The 16,605-nt window shown below is 50.4% G+C and overlaps 1 protein-coding gene across 1 annotated transcript in view; it reads right to left on the bottom strand.

The window, feature by feature from the left end:
- Positions 1-2,783: 2,783 nt before the first annotated feature.
- Positions 2,784-16,605, bottom strand: part of KLF15 (KLF transcription factor 15) — a 34,153-nt gene continuing 20,331 nt past the window's right edge. Inside the window, exon 3 of the mRNA XM_063107553.1 lies at positions 2,784-5,006. Coding sequence (XP_062963623.1) covers positions 4,949-5,006 — 58 coding nt within the window. The 3' untranslated portion in view covers positions 2,784-4,948. The remainder of the gene's footprint in view (positions 5,007-16,605) is intronic.

Genomic DNA, 16,605 nt, shown 5'->3' with positions numbered 1-16,605 from the left:
GTTTGACATCCAGTGTCTTGAATACCATTGCTACTTTTATTTTGTCCAGTTTCTTACTGTTTCATGCAGGAAGATAAATTTGCTTCCATCTTGTCTGGAAATGGAAGTCTCAGAAATGCTTTTGAAATTTCCGCCCTCTGTTACCAACAGACCAGGCTCAGCTCACCCTCTGACACTAAACAAATGACTTGAAAGTCCAAAAGTTGGTGCAAGGATTGGAAGGTTAATTCAGATTACCAGTACTCAACTAAATGTCTAACCAAGCAAACAAACAGAGAAAAGAGGAGCAGTGGGGTCCTGTTTATCCCAGTCCCAATTGGCAGGGCCAACCTCTTCTGCTGACACAGTAATCGATAAAAGCAGTTCTCACCACTGTTGTCAGCACAAAGAAGAAAAGTGCCCACTAGATTTAAATCAGAAAAACAAAGCATAGCCGGGAGCCCTCCACAGTGCACCTATACAGAACTGCAGAAGCGGGCTCGGAAGATTGGAGAAAGGTAAAGAAAATTTAAGTGGCTTCTGGACTTCCAGTCACTGTGTGGCGTGGGAACAAGCCCCACCACTCTCATGAACCCCCTGTCAGGGGAACCTGCTCCAGTAAGATCTTCATGGCACAGGACTGGCCTTCCCACCTCTGCTAGTTACCTGTCAAGACAAGCCATTGCCGGCCAGAGGGAGCAGCTTCTCACAGGCTGAGAGGAGTTTAAGCTGTAGTTTTCCAGCAGTCACTTTAAAGGGGAAGAAAAGGGAGGAAAGGAGAGTAAAAGACAATAAAGCATTGCTTTGTCAGAAGTTAGTCCGGGGACTCCAGGAGAGATCTACCCGCAACAGAGACACGGGAGCAAAATAGTTCCAGTGGTCACTTGCTTCTTGCAGCTAGAGTCTTCTCTGGTGCCCAAAGCTTTCCAATTTTCACTAGTGATTAAATTAGGCTCTTGGGTTCCAAAGTCATGGAAATGAACGATGTACCCAGCAATAAAGCAAGCAATGCTTTATTAAAGGAGGAGATAGACTTATGCATAAGGGGAGTAGTGACAGTAAAGCTAGCTGCCCAAGGGGAGCTGTTCAGTGTCTTTTATAGGGAGAGGAGTTAAGGGGTACAGGCCAGTGTCACTGGAGGTGGTCCATTCTGTTCTTACTGGTTGCATCATGGGCGCATGCTCAGTAGGTCCAAGATGGCAGTGGTGTTCATCGTTCTCACCCCAGGAGGGTCATGGTCACCTTGAAGCTTTGTGCACATGTGGGAATTCCTAACGGGGTCTTAAGGTTAATCTGTAACTTAACTTTTATAATTACGGTAAACAAGCCTTAGGGGAGATGTTTTGCAATTCAGTGAATATCTGTTTCCCTTCTTATCCTAGTGTATTTTATCAGGGCAGGCCTTGGGGTAATCATGGGCCCTGGGAGTCTCATGACTGAGGAGTGGAAAAGTAAGAAAGTGTCCTCTGCCGTGAAAATGGAGTCAGTTTGGTTCACAGGCCTAGGCTTGCTCTGTCTCACTGACATTGAGAGCTCTACACATTACGAGCTAGAAATGCTATTGGCTGCAAGTAACAGAAAACATGACTAAATGTACATAAACTCTTTACTGTTTGCCCATGTGGCAGATGCCTTTAGTCACTCCCCAATGTCTCATTCTGCCCTCTCTCCTCAGTGTAGAGCTCTCAATGTCAGTCCGGACATGAATGCCGCAGTAGGGTCTACATTTCTCGGTACCCCAGGTACTGGATGTGGCTGTGTGACTATGATCTGGCACATTTACTGTAAATGGAGGTGCTGCTTGCAACTTGCAGGCAGTGTTGTTGTGGGAGAGCCCCACTCATCTTCACTCCACTCCTTTCTTCCAGCTGGAAGCAGCTGTGGTGCCTGGAGCTGGAGCAGCCATCCTAGCATGAGATAAAAGCCACGTGCTGAACCTGGTCCTGAAATTTCTGGAGCTATGTTTCCATCTATGGCCTGGATTTATATAAGAAACATGTTTATGTCATTTAAAATGATCAGTTTGGGCTTTCACTCACATCAGTACCTAATCTAACAAATACAAATAAACAAGAATTACAAGGGCAGATGAATAGCAGAGTCAGTCCGTGACACACACAGAAACACTGTCAGAAACCCCCTCTTTCCACAGTCATGCTCTGCCCCCTTGGCATGTTGGCTTTTTGTTCTCATGCTTGGTGCCTCAGGGTTGCAAAATGGCAGCCACAGATCCAGGCATCACATCCATGTTCAAGGCAAAAGGGGAGGAAAAGGGCAGCTCCATCAATCTTATCTGGCATCTGTCTCTTTTATCAAGAAAGAAAAAGCCTTCAGAGAGGTCCTTTCCCACTCCATCACTTGCAGGTGGGCGCTCCGGCCGCTCCGGCTGCAAGGGTGGCTGGTCAGTGACTATCTGCTTTTCTAGCCTCTGTGGTGGGAGGCAGGGAAGGGAAAAGTTTGGGGATTTGGCCATTGGGTTGGGCAACCAACAATGTCTTCCCCACACAATAGGGATTCCAGCTATCTTAAAGGCAAGAGTTTGAAGCCCCAGATGTCTGAACGTAGATCCTTTTTGAGGTGGGGGCGATGAGAAGGGGGAGGAAGAAAGAGGAGGGAGAACGTCTTTCTTTAGACTGTCTCTGTGACTCTCAGACTCGAGCGTGCAGGAGATTTATTGATCAGAGTTGTGTGGAAGAAAGTCAAGGCATGTTGTACTTTACGAATGGCTGAGAGATTTCCACAGATAACTTTTTAAAATTTATTTTTTATTATGATAAAATACATAACATAAGGAATACCATTTTAAGAATTTTTAAACGTACAATTTCGATGAATTGGTTACATTCACAATTTTGTGTAACCAGCCACTACCTCTATTTCCAAAACTTTTTCGTAATCCTAAAAATAAACTCTATACCCATTAAGCAATAATTTTCATTATTCCTTCCCCTAGTTTCTGGGAATCTCTAATCTACTTCTGTCTCTGAAATGTTCTTTCTTTTTGATTTATTTATTCTTAATTGACCCATGAAAATTACATGTATTTATGGAGTACAATGTGATATTTGGGTACATTTATATGATGTGTAATGATCACATCAGGGTACTTAGCATATCCATCACCTCAAACGTTTTTGTTACCTCTTCATGTTAGGAAACTTCCAACCCTCTCAATTAGCTACCTGAAGTTACAGTAATTTGTGGTTGACTGCAGTCTCCATGTATTGCTATACAACACTAAATCCCTAATTTCTTATCTCTCTAACATTTCCTGTCCACTGACCGCCCTCTTCCCCTCCCCCCAGCCAGTCCCTCGTAACCACTGTTCTACTCTCTGCTTCTGTGAGATCAACTCTTTTAGCTCCCACATATGAGTGAGAACAGGCGATATTTCTCTTTCTGTGACTGGCTTACTTCGCTAAACATAATTTGCTCCAAGCTCATCCATGTTGCTGCAGAATTTCATTCTTTTTTATGCTAAGTAGTATTCCATTGTGTATATATACCACATTTTCTTTATCCAATCATTCATTGATGGACATTTAGGTTGGCTCCATATCTTGGCTATTGCAAATAGAGCTGCAATGAACATGGAGTGCAGGTGTCCCTTCAACATGATGATTTCCATTCCTTTGTGTCTATAACCAGAAGTGGGATTGCTGGATCATTTGGCAGCTCTGGCTGTAGTGTTTTGAGAAACCTCCGTACTGTTTTCCATAATGGCTGTGCTAGTCTACAGTCCCACCAACAGCGTAGAAGAGATTCCCCTTTCCCCGCATCCTCACCAGCGTTTGTTATTCTGTCTTTTTGATAATAACCAGTCTGACTGGGCTGAGGTGATATCTCAATGTGGTTTTGATTTGCATTTCTCTGATGATTAGTGATGCTGAGCATTTTTTCGTGTACCTGTTGGCCGTTTGTACGTCTTCCTTAGAGGAATGTCTATTCGGCTCCTTTGCCCATTTTTTAATTGATTATTTGTTTCTTACTACTGAGCTGCTTGAGTTCCTTGAATATTCTAGATATTAATCCTCTAGTTTCCAAATATTTTCTCTCATTCTGCAGTCTTTTTTCTGTTAATTGTTTCCTTTGTTGTGCAGAAGCTTTTTAGTTTGATATAATCCCATTTGTTTATTTTCATTTTTGTTGCCTGTGCTTTAGAAGTTTTATTCCTAAAATCTTTGCCCAGCCCTGTGTCCTGGAGTGCTTCCCCTGTGTTGTCTTCTAGAAGTTTTATAGTTTGTGGTCTTACAGTTAAGTCTTTAATCTACCTTGAGTTGGTTTTGTATGTGGTGAGAGATAGGGTTCTAATTTCAGTCTTCCACATACGGATCTCCAGTTTTCCCAGTAAACAGATAACTTTGACTATGCAGATCCTCCTCTAATTAAAATAGGGTTACATCCCAATAAACCCATTGTAAGTTGAAAATATTTTAAGTCAAAAATGCGCTTAATACTCCTAATCTACCAAACATCATAGCTTAGCCCATCCTACCTTAAACATGCTCAGAACACTTATATTAGCTTACAGTTGGGCAAAATCACCTAACACAAAGCCTATTTTATACGTAATAAAGTGCGGAATATGTCATGTGATTTACTGAATATGGACTGAAAGTGAAAAACAGAACAGTTGTGTGTGCACTCGAGGTATGGTTTCTGTTGGATGTGTGTGGCTTTCACGGCATTGTAAACTTGAAAAATCATTCAGTTGGGGACTCTCTGGATGTGCTTTTTTTCCTGGACTCATTGACTTAGATGCTAACCCCTGTAGAAGATGCAGCCTATGCCTTCTTTTTCATGAAACTCTCATCTCCATGGGGTCTCAGGTGTTCAGCTTTCAGAAGAAAGGGTCTTCTCATGTATTGCACTGTGGGAGTTAAAAAGGCCTGGGAGGCTGGTTACTCTAGTATGAGAAGGACTCAGGTGTTCTCTGCTCCTTCTCAGGGCTACACTTCCCTTCAAAGGACTAATCGCAGTTGTGGAATCTTGACTCCCTTTGACAACCCGAGAAAAGGAAAAGAAACCTATGGGTAGAAAAGTCCTAATGAGTGTTGCTTAGAAATCACCTTGATAAAATAATTCACACTGTGTCAGCTGTCCCTCACCCCCAAGATCATTTACTCCATGGAAATAAATGTATAACCCAGATGTTGGCTGGTTGAACCTCACTCTCTGTTCTGAAGAAGCCCAAAGGCCTCTGTGAGCTACCCCTGGGCCTGTGGTCTCATGCCAACGGTGGCTTCTGACTTTGGCATAAAATGGTCACTTTCTTTAACATACCCACACATGCACACAAGTACACACACATGCACACAAGTACACACACATGCACACAAGTACACACACATGCACACATGTACACATGCATACAAAATGAACACATGCACAAAAAAATGCATGCACACATGTGCGTACAAGTGCGCACAAATGCACAAACGCACATGAACACTAGCACACATTCACATATAAACACACACATGGACACAAGTACACACACATGCACACAAGTACACACACATGCACACATGTACACATGCATACAATATGAACACATGCACAAAAAATGCATGCACACATGTGCATACAAGTGCGCACACGTGCACAAACGCACATGAACACTAGCACACATTCACATATAAACACACACATGCACACACACACACACACACACGCACACACGCGCGCGCAGCCCGTGCATGTGAAGCCCGTGCATGCTGAAGCCTGGGAGGAGGAGGACGACTGGGAGGCTGTAGGCCCTGCAGAATGACAGCAGCTTCTCACTGGTCACTGTGCTCTGCTGCGGGTGAAGAGGCCCCTCGGTCTCCTTCTTCCATGGTTTCTCCCTAGACCTTTGCGCCTGTGGCCCAGGCTCATGCTGCTCTCCCCTTCCTCTGCCGTCTCCTTTCGCCCCCCAACCCCACGGAGTCAGAGCCAGGTCCTTGCCCAGCTTCGGGCACACAGTTTCTTCTCCTCCTGTTTCCATTTCCTCGGATTCCCCTGGGATGATATCCTCAGCCCCAACCATCCCAGGCTGCCCTTGACCAGCTCTTTTCCCAGCAGACCCTGTTTCCTCTCAGAGAGCCACCCTGTGGTTTTCACCTCCACGGCAAATGCAAGGGAGACAAACTCTCCTGGGCAGCGTGAAGTCCAGAGCCCCGGCCGGTGCCTGTCCCGCCTGCAGGCCGTCACCAGACCTTGACTGCGGGTCCATCCTAGACATGCCCCTCCCCAAGGGACATGACCGTCCATCGCTCTTCCCAGGTCCCCTGGCTTCTCCTCCTTTTCCAACATGGCACTGTCAGCCCTTGTCAGCCTCCAGCCGAGGGACGTGGACGTGAACCATGGTCCAGCAGGGCCCACAGGATTCCCTTTAGAAGGCAGATTGGTGAGGAAGCTGGACATCGAGACTGTCCAATGGCACATGTGGCTGCCATGTTGCAAAAGCAAGTGATGTGAACATGAGGTTGGCCGTGGGCAAGATTCCAAAGTGGGAGCTAAAGGCCAGCTCTCCAGAGGGGCAGGTGGCCCGGGTCCCCGCCTGGGTCACGAGCGTGGCCTCTCTGACTCCCTCATTGCCTCTGGGCAGGGAAACGCGCGGCCCAGAGCACACGTGTCGTGTCGAGCGGCTGGAAGACTCGGCTGTGTGGGTTTTGTTTGTTTGTGTTGGAGAAACGGAGCCAACGTTTAAAGACCAGAAATTTTTGCATAAAAGTCAGGATTTCTAACTCGTCTTTAAAAATCAGAAGCTCAGGCCACGTTAGGGCTGACCATGTTGCCACTTGGTGACAATGAGCCAGAGGTGAGGACGAGCTGCCCTGTGGCCTGGGCTCTCCAGCTGCACGGCCAGAGCTCCCACTCTGAGCCGTGTCCTCTCACTCTGCCGGCTTTACTCACTCACGTTCCCCAGCTGGGGCCACCCGAATTTCAGACTCCTGTGAGAACCCGAGCAGTGGACGCGACAGGCTGTCACCCACCCCTTGTCTGGCTGCCATGCGTCCCAGGCATCAGGGATTTTGTTGTCACCGGGAGGCCCCATCCTGAGAACAGGCTGAATCCAGGTGGAAGGTGGGGCGAGCAGAAGGGTCACGGCTGCTCAGCTGAAAGTGGGCAGAGACCTGGCACCAGCCACCAAGCTGAGGGCCCTGACCTGAGGAGAGGGAGAGCTGTGGCCCCCTGCGGCTTGCTGGGCCTGGGACGACCCCCTGGCTGGCCAGCTGGGGTAAGCATGGTGTGTGTCTCCCAGAGCCCATTCTGAGGGGGACGCTGAGCAGTGGGAGCTGCCGCCTGGAACTCACCCCAGGGCGAGCCCCGGTGCAGACGCAAGTCGCGCTTCAGTGCGGGCCTGCCGCGGGCCTTGTCCACCTGTGGGAGCTTGAGAGCCCAGGACATCCCCAAAAGCTGCCCCCTGCCCCAGCAGCCCCAGGGAACGCGCACCTGCCTCCTGAAGGGGAGTCGGAGCAGCGCGTCCCCGGCCTTCGGGGCGCAGCGCTGCGATGCAGCCCCCGGGGAGCCTCCGGTGCAGGCAGGGGCTGCGGCCGGCGCGCAGCGGGTCTGCCCGGCCCTGGCCTCCCGTGTGCGGGAGCTGCGCCCTGGCGTCGCTGGCACAAGCTCAGCAGCGAGGGCCGGGAGTTCTCAGGGCACTGACAGAGGAAGCTCGCCCGTGCAGGAGCCACACTCCTCCGGGGACAGAAGTCTTTCTCCCGCAGGGGGAGCTGGCTCTGCCCTCTCCATGAGGTCCCCGACTGGAAGGGAGACCTTCATTCAGGTCGCCGAGCAACGCGGGGCGTGGAGAGCGAAGCTGACGGCTGGCTCGGCTGCAGGGCGGACGCGGGGACGGGCGAGGACCCGGCGAGGACAGCCACGAGTCTGGCCGGGGCGACGGCGGTGGCAGGGGCGGGGCTTGGGGGACGGGAGAGAGAGGTACGGGGTGACGCTGGTGAAGCTCAAGTCCCCGACAGACAGGCGGAGCCGGCGTTGAAGATGAGGTGACGAGCCAGGGGCGGGGGTGCTGGGCGCCCGTGACTCGCCTGAGACATACGGGACGGGGACCAGATGTGGGACGGAACGGCGGCGTCAGAAACGAACGACCCCGTCAAGTAAGTGCTGTGCACAAAGAACGTACGTGAGAGACCCTCACTGCAGGGCGTGGGGACCGCCGCTGGCCCGGGTGACTCTGCACACACAGGCAGAAGGCGCTCCCGCGGACGGCAAGCTCAGCCTCTGCATGCGACGCGGGGACCGACCGTTAACGAGCAGACGGCGGCAGGTGGCGGCAGCCAGGCTCCGCGACACGAGCACCCTCCTCCCGTCAGTGCAGGCGCAGAGCAGTCTCTGCCCTCATCAGCGTCCGGATCTCAGTGTGCGACTGTGACGAGCGCGCAGACGGGGCTGGCACCGCCGCGGTCACCTCTCACAGCGCTGCACGCTCCAGTCCAGACGAGCTGCGGCAGGGCTGGCTCCCGCGGGGCTGGGAGCGCGTCTGCCCCAGGCCTCTGGCCTAGCTTCCGGTGGCTCTTGGTGACCTTTGGTGTTCCCAATCTCTACCTTCATCTTTGTGATTTTTGGTGACTGGCCAGTGCAGGGGTCAAACCCTGGATCTCGTGTTATCAGCACCTCCTCTAACCAAGTGAGCCACCCGCCAGCCCCCAATCATTTCTTCTGCCTCCCTCTTCACACAGCATTCTCCATGTGTGTGTCTGTCTCCAAACTTCCCCCTTTGTAAGGACACCAGTTATACTGGACGATGGGATGTTACTGGCTGAATTGTGTCCCCCAAAACTCACATGTTGAATTCCTAACCCCCAGTACTTCAGAATAGAACCATATTTGGAGATAGGGCCTTTAAACAGGTAATTAAATTAAAACGAGGTCACAGTGTGGGCCCTAATCCCATATGACTGGTGTCCTTATAAGAAGAGGAGATTTGGACACAGAGAGACACTGGGGCTGTGCACACACAGAGGCAAGACTGTGGAGGTGCAGGGGGGTGGCCATCTGCAGGAGAAGGACAGCGGCCATAGGGGAAACCAGCCTGCTGGCACCTGCACCTCAGACGTCCAGCCCCTGAAGCACGAAACCATGGATGTCTGTTGCTTGAGCCCCAGGTGTGGCACTTTGCTGTGGCAGCTGAGCTGAGTCACACTCTACTCCAGCGTGACCTCATCTTAACTAATTACACGTGCAACGACCCTGTTTCCAAATAGTCACATTCCGAGGTATTGGGTTAGGACTTCAGCGTATGGATTTGGGGGTATGCAGTTCAGCCTGTAACATAGTGTCTCTGGGCCCCAGCCCGGGCTCCCAGCCTGTGCAACATCTGCAGGGGCCGTTTATCACGCAGCTTGCCCTTCTCAGCCCCCAGCGCTGCCCGGCTGCACTTGCCCCATGCTCTATTCCAGATGGCACCACAAACAGATCTGCCTCGTGTGAGCCACCTGCTGCTGCGTCGAGGTGACCCGAAGCTCAGGCTTAAGGCACCACCGTCTCATTTTCTCACACTGCCATGGTTTGGCTGCCTGGGCTGGGCTCTGGGAGGTTCTCAGGTCACACAGCTGGGGTAGTCATGTGGCTGAAGTCCCCTAGAGACAGAGCTAGGACTTGAGTGGCATCAGCAGGCCACGGATGTGCCCACCATCTGCTTTTGCAAGTAAAATTTTATTGGAACACAGCTGTGCTCCTCTATTCATGTGTTGTCAATGGCCGACTGAGGAGCTGAGACAGACACTGCGCGTGGCCCCGCAAAGCCCAGAGAGTCTACGCCTTGCTCTTTATAGGAAAGCTCGCTGGCCCCTGGGCTCAGGCAGCATCACTGTCATGCTTGGTAGCTGGTGCTGACATCCCCCTCAGGGACTCTCGTCCTCACACAAGCTTGGCCAGGTGCCCTTGCATGGTGTCTCGGGGCTCCAAGAGGGTGGGTGCAGAGTGGCGGGTCACACAGCATCAGCCCCAGTGTGGCCAGACTCAGGGGCAGGGAGATGGAGCCCCCTTGACGTGAGGGTCACAGCCAAATCACCATGGGGTGGGGGATGGGAGCATCTGCCACCTCGTTGCAAATGTCACACAAGTGTCCTCCCCCAAACATCCTGAACACACCTAAGTCAAACCTGTGAGGCCTGACAGAGATTTACCGACCACTCGAAGAGAGGAGAATTATCACAGAACAACGTCACTGTGGCCATCGTGACCTCAGAGCCCCCGCACGCGGGACCCACACCCGTCCCGGCTTCCTCCCATTCAGCAGGGACCTCCCACCTCCTGACACCTGGCACCCCAAGGTCCTGGCCTGGCCACCAGAGACACCAGCAGGGCCCAGGGACACTTGCTTCAGAGCTGCAGGCGTCCCATATGTCCACGACCTAGCGAAGGAAAGAAGGACAGGCAGGGATCCGTCCTCATGTCAACAGCTCACCAGGAGGCTGCAGCTCTCCCTGCCCACCCCGGTTCCCTTTCCGTCCAGCCGCATCTCAGCTGTGCGGTCTCTTCATTTCATTCCGGAGTGACCTGAGTCCCTGGTGGCCTTCTGCCACACTTTAGCAGAATTTGGGAGTACGAGAAGATCCCCAGGACATCTGCTGGGTCTCATCCATTCTCCTGCTCTGTGCAGCGACAAACCCATCAGGTCCAACCCTGCAGGCAGCGCCATGAGCCCCAAATCTGGTGGAGGGTAAATAGGTTTTCCTGTGCTCTGCGGTTCATTAGCACTGGCCCACACCCCAGTTCTGTGCCTTGTGGGTGTTCAAATCCCTCCCAAAGATGTTACAAGTTTCTCAAGAAATAACACCCTGTTGGTGGCCTTGCTCTCCGAGCTCCTGATTCCACACTAGCTGTCTCTGTTCTACACGACACCAACATGGACCAACGAAAACAGCTCGTCTCCCGGGCCCCCCTCTGTGTCCTCACCCTCCCTGCTCTAGTTTTCCATTTGGCCTTTCCCCGATCCCTCCCGCTTCCTCACACTAAACAGCATGGCTGCGACCTGACTCTGAGGACTCGTCTCATGCCTTTAACTTCTGTGAGTTGAACCATAGCGGTTCCCAAAAGATGACAGGGAAAAATATACATTAATTTAAATTGTGTGCGATAATTTTCCCCTCATTCCATCCCACGTGCCTTGGAATGAGCGTTAGGTAGGAGACTAGAGAACGTGTGTGTGTCATACAGAGTCAGCTGCCTCTAAGTGCAGGCGCCGCTCGTGTGACCCACGTGGGGGTGGGCACAGCGGTGTCCCGCGCGGCCAGTGCACACGGCTTGCTGTGCGTCAGCGGCGATTTAAGGACATCTCCAAGAGTAATTTCAGCTAACGAGGATTTCGGCTTCTGAGATGGTTTTAGAATTTAACTCTCTTTAAAGTAAAGAGACATTACTTTATTTACTTCTTTCAATTAATAAACTATATTTTTACAGTAGTTTTAGCTTCCCGTATGCTCTCTGCCCACGCACGTGCACAGACTCTCCCACTATCAACTTCTCCTCCAGGGTGAGACTGGTGTGTTTGTTACAATCTTATTGACCCATTGTCGCCCAGTTTCCACAATTTACATGACGTGGTTCACTCTTGGTGTTGTACATTCTGTGGGTTTGGACAAATGTATAGTGACGTGTATCTGCCAATATAGTGTCAAACAAAATAGTTTCATTGCTCCAAAAGCCCTCTGTGCTCCACCTGCTCATCGCTCCTTCCCCCAGACCTTGGTGACCACTGATCTTTTTATGTTCCAATGGTGCTGCCTTTTCTAGAGTGTCACGCAGTCGGAATCATACAGTCTGTGTGCTTTTCAGATCGGCTTCTTTCACTTAGCAATAGGTGGGTAAGTTTCCTCCATGTCTTTTCACGGTTGACAGCTCATTTCTTTTTAGCATTAAACAATATTCCATTGTCTGGATCGTCACAGTTTCTGAGTAGAAAGGTAGAAATGAGGAGTAGTTTCTGAGTTTATCAAGGTGTTTTCAAAAACATTCCTCTCCCTTGGAGGATTCCTAGCACCAGCTTCCCAGAAGACCTAACCTGCCAGCAGTGTGAAGCGTGGCAGCCGGGACACAGCGGGGCTGGAGGAACAGCAAGACCCCATGAGACGGAGGGCGAGGAGGGACATAGCAGACCAGGGAATCAGCATCGGGACAAGCGTGGGGAGGGACAGAGTGACCAGGTGGGCAAAGCGGGTCCAGCTGAGTGGAGGCGGTGGGTGGGGAAGCCTCCAGGTTGGAGCGGGGACACTGTGGATGAGACTTAACCATGCTACTAAATTTGGGGACTCCATCCCAGGATCTCAAGTTCCCACAGAGGCCAAGGAGGTAACACAGATGGGTGCCGGAGGTAAAATGTGAGACAGCGGGGGCTGGTGAGGACTCGACAGACTGGAGATCACGCCCCCCCTTTGGAGAGACTGGGCAGAGCCTCTCGGCTATAGCTGGTGGATGCCCTGCAGGAACAGGGCCCAGGAATGCCTCATCACTTTTCAAAAGAAGCTGAACATGTGAATTTTTTTATAAAATTTTCTGGTTTTTAAATGCTAGCTCTGATTTATGTAAACACATTATGACAGCCAAACAAAATGTAGCCTTGAGCTGAAATTGGCAGCAAGGCTGTCACTGTTGCCAGTGCACATAGACTGAATGCACAGACGCGAATACTGGTGCACCTGCACATGAGCCAGTGTGTGCACATGTGCGTGTGTATGTTGTACAGCCGTGAGGGTACCCTCACACTCACAGATGAATGTGTATTCCCGCACACACATGCCTGAGCTCCCCTGGCTGCACGTGCACACAAGTACTGCACACACACATGCACACACACATGCACACACATGCATGTAGCATGTGCATACCTCTGGAACCCTCCAGCAGTAGCCTGGGAAGACGTCCCCTGGGTCCCCCAGAGCTGCCCTGTGGATGCTGGCCCTTCTCTCTCAGCGATCTCAGGGAAGCCAGAGCTGTCCTTCAGGTCCTTGGATGGGCCTTTCCCAACTCTGCTGAAAGTGGCGTTCAGGAAAGTGGATCTCTGGTGAAATTATGGGTGCCCATCCAACTGTGACTCAGGCCCACGGGCCACCTGCCTAATCTAGGAGGGGAGTTTCCACTGGGAAAGGCCCTTTTCAAATCCCTCATTGACAGATGAGGAAACTGAGGCCCGAGGGCCAGGCTGTAATCACCACACCCATGGCAGGAGTGGGCAAATAGCCTTGCAAATGCTCTGGTGTCCTGCTCCAGGTCGGAGTCCTGCCCAGCTCACACGAGCACCCTTGTTTCGTGTCCACAGCCTTAACATAGATAGTGACCCACGGCCTGGAGGGCGGCTGCACATCACCTCACAGCCCTCGTGACCTCTGTGAAGGTGGATGCACCCTGTAAGCACCTGTGCAAGTGGTGGGACAGGAGCGAAGTCCACTGGGGACATGTCCCATTGCCCGCCACAGCCCTGGGCCTTTCTCCCATGACTTGCCCCGCCATGCAAGCCCCACAGAGTGGTGCTGCCCGGAGCTTCCCGAGCACCTGTCGGCAGTACCTGGGTAGGAGTGACCGTGGCAGGTTTCAAGAGGGGACAAGATATTTCAAGAAACACAGATGCGCACGTGATAAGTCCGTGTGCACCAAAGTGTAAATGAGAGCAAGTGACAGTCCCCACATCCAGGTCCCGGGCGGGTGCTTTGAGCTGTTCCGGTTCTAACCCTTCTGGATTCTGTCCCTGACTATAGCTGAAATACGGAACAACCCGTGTCCAGAGTTGTCTGCTGTGGACCCTCCTCTGGGTTCCCTGTCACCAAAGCTGAGGCTTCAGCTACCTTACTTTCCTTCCCACCTCTCCCACAATTCCTGTTTGAATTCACACTTTTATTCTAATTCTTCTATCATTGCGTGGATTAATTTCTTACTGCTGCTGTAGGTAGCTTGAAAAACACTAATTTATTTTCTTACAGTTTGACATATCAGAAGTTCTAGAATCAAGGTGTCACCAGCAGGGCTGGAGGCTCGAGGGGAGGATCTGTCTCCTCGACATTTCCAGCCTCCTCCCAGGTTCCTTGGCACCTGGTCCTGTCCTCCACCCTCAAAGCCACAGCTCAGCATCTTCCAGTCTCTGTCCCCCGACCTCTGCCTCTATCCTCACACCTCCTTCTCACACTCTGATAAGGACGCTTATGATTACAGTGGCCAGCTAGATAATCCAGAATAACCTCCCCATCTGCAGATCTTTAACGCAATCGCATCTCCAAAAACAGTGCCTTTTGGGCTGGCGAGTTGGCCCAACTGGTTAGAGCACGGTGTTATAAGACCAAGGTGAAAGGGTTTGGATCCCCAAACTGGCCAGCCACCAAAAAAAAAAAAAGTATCTTTTGTCATGAAAAGTAACATATTCCCAGGTTCTGTAAATTAGGATATGAACATCTTGGGGGCAGGGACACTATTCTGTCTACCAAAGCACCTTTATAACTTTCCATGATATATTTAAACCTCTATGTCTCATCTCACCAAGTTTGGGACTAGCTCTCGCCTGCCTACCTCATTTGCACAACAAATATTTGTTCTGGGAGCTGGGTTTCCAGTGTTGAACAAAACAGGCAAAACCCTATTCTCATAGAGCTTATGCTCTAGTGGAGAAAGACAGGTAATAAACCAAATTAATGAGTAAGTTAAGCTCTCAGAACAATTGGTTTTTTGGAGGATAATCTGGCAAAATGTATCACAATTTGAACTTGTGCCTGTTCTTTGACCTGGCAAATCCACCATTAAGAATCCATGTATAGTGATATATAAACAAGTCTATTCTTTATGGCATTACTTATAATAGCAAATATTTGAGAACAACCTAAAAATTTATTAAGGAGAATTGGGTCAATAAATTGTGGTGCCCAGAAACTGGAATTTATAGATTAATAAGACCATATTTATTCTTGGCACGGGGTTTACAGCACTTATTACCAAACAGGCAGAACCTGTCCTCGTGGAGCACATTCTGCTGAAGAAAGATACACCACCCTGAATAAACAAGTGAGTTGGGCACACACTGGAAGGTGGCAGTGCTTGGGGAATAAAGCAGGTGAGAGGGATGAGGAGCACTGGGGGGCAACCTCTGTCTTTACACGTCTTATTTTGAAATCATTTTAGATTTACAAGCATTGCAGACAGTTCCTGAACACCCCTGTCCCAGCCTCCCCTGGTGTCAGCACATCACATAACAGGTGCAGGTGTCAAGACCAGGAGGTGAAGGTGGGTGCAGTTCTACCAGCTAAACTTCGGGCGTCACATGCTTTCCCTGCTTTCCCATCACTGCTCTGTGCCTGTCCTAGGACATCATTCAGGAGCCCCCACCACGTTCATTTGTCACATCCCTTGGTCTCCACCATGCTGCGATAGTTCTAAGGAACTTGATGCCAAAAGAACAGACTTGTACACATATCTATACACACAGATTTTTAAAGGTGGGTTTGCTGGGTCAAAGAATAGTCACTGATATAGTTTGGATATGTTTGTCCATCCAAAGCTCATGTTGAAATCTGATCCCCAATGTGACAGTGTTGGGAGCTGTTTGGGTCATGGGGGGCAGATCCCTCATGAATGGATTAATGTCCTTCCTGAGGATGGGGGGGCACATATGTGAATGTATTCTACTTCTATTAGTTCCCCCGAGAGCTGGTTGTTTAAAAGACCCCGGCACCTCCTCTCTCTCTCTCTCTCTCTCTCTTGCTTCCTCTCACCATGTGATCTGCTTGTACCTGCCGGCTCCCTGCCACTTTTTGCCATGAGTAGAAGCAGCCTGAGGCCCATGCCAGATGCAGCTGTCCCAGAATCGTAAGCCAAATAAGCCTATATTCTTTATAAATTAACCAGTATCAGGTGTTCTGTTATAGCAAGAAAAAAACAAACTAATACAGAAAATTGGTACTGAGAGTTGGGTGTGGATACCTGAAAATGTGGAAGCAGCTTTGGAACTAGGAAATGGGCAAAGTCTGGAGAAGTTTGGAGAACTCAGAAGAAAACAAAATGAGGGGAAGTTTGGAACTTCTTAGAGACTGGTTAAATGGCTGTGACCAGAATGCTGATAGAAACGTGGACAGTAAAAGCTATGCTGATAATGAGGTCTCAGTCAGAAATGAGGATCCTACTGGGAATTGGACAGAATATCAGCCCTGCTCCACCATAGCAAGGAACTAGGCTGCACTGTGTCCATGCCCTTGGACTTTGTGGAAAGTGGGACCTAAGAGTTGTGAACCAGAATGTTTGGTGGAAGAAATTTGTAAGCAGCAAAGCATTCCGTCAGCTGCATGGCTACTTGTAACAGCCTACGTTCAGTTATGGCAGCAAAGTCATGGTAAAGACGCAATTTAAAATAAAAAGGAAGCAGAGCATAAAGAATTGGAAAATTTGCAGCCTGGCCATGTGGTAGAGAAGCAGAGAGCATTTTCAGAAGAATCCCAGGGAGCAGTGGAGAGATTGGTTGCTAAAGACATTAGCCTGGCAGTAAAAGCCAAGACAGTGGGAGAAAGGTCCCGAAGGCATGGTAGAAGTCTCTGAGCAAACCCCTCCCATCACAGACCCAGAGGCCTAAGAGGACAGAATTGTTTTCAGGGACAACCCGCTGCTGCCCTGCGCTGCCATCCACTCAGGATGGAGCAACCTTACCTCAAA

This window comes from Cynocephalus volans, chromosome 9, assembly GCF_027409185.1.
Source record: "Cynocephalus volans isolate mCynVol1 chromosome 9, mCynVol1.pri, whole genome shotgun sequence".
Taxonomy (NCBI): Eukaryota; Metazoa; Chordata; class Mammalia; order Dermoptera; family Cynocephalidae; genus Cynocephalus; species Cynocephalus volans.
Note: the sequence above shows the minus strand (reverse complement) of the source record. Positions and strands in the feature narration are given on the sequence as shown.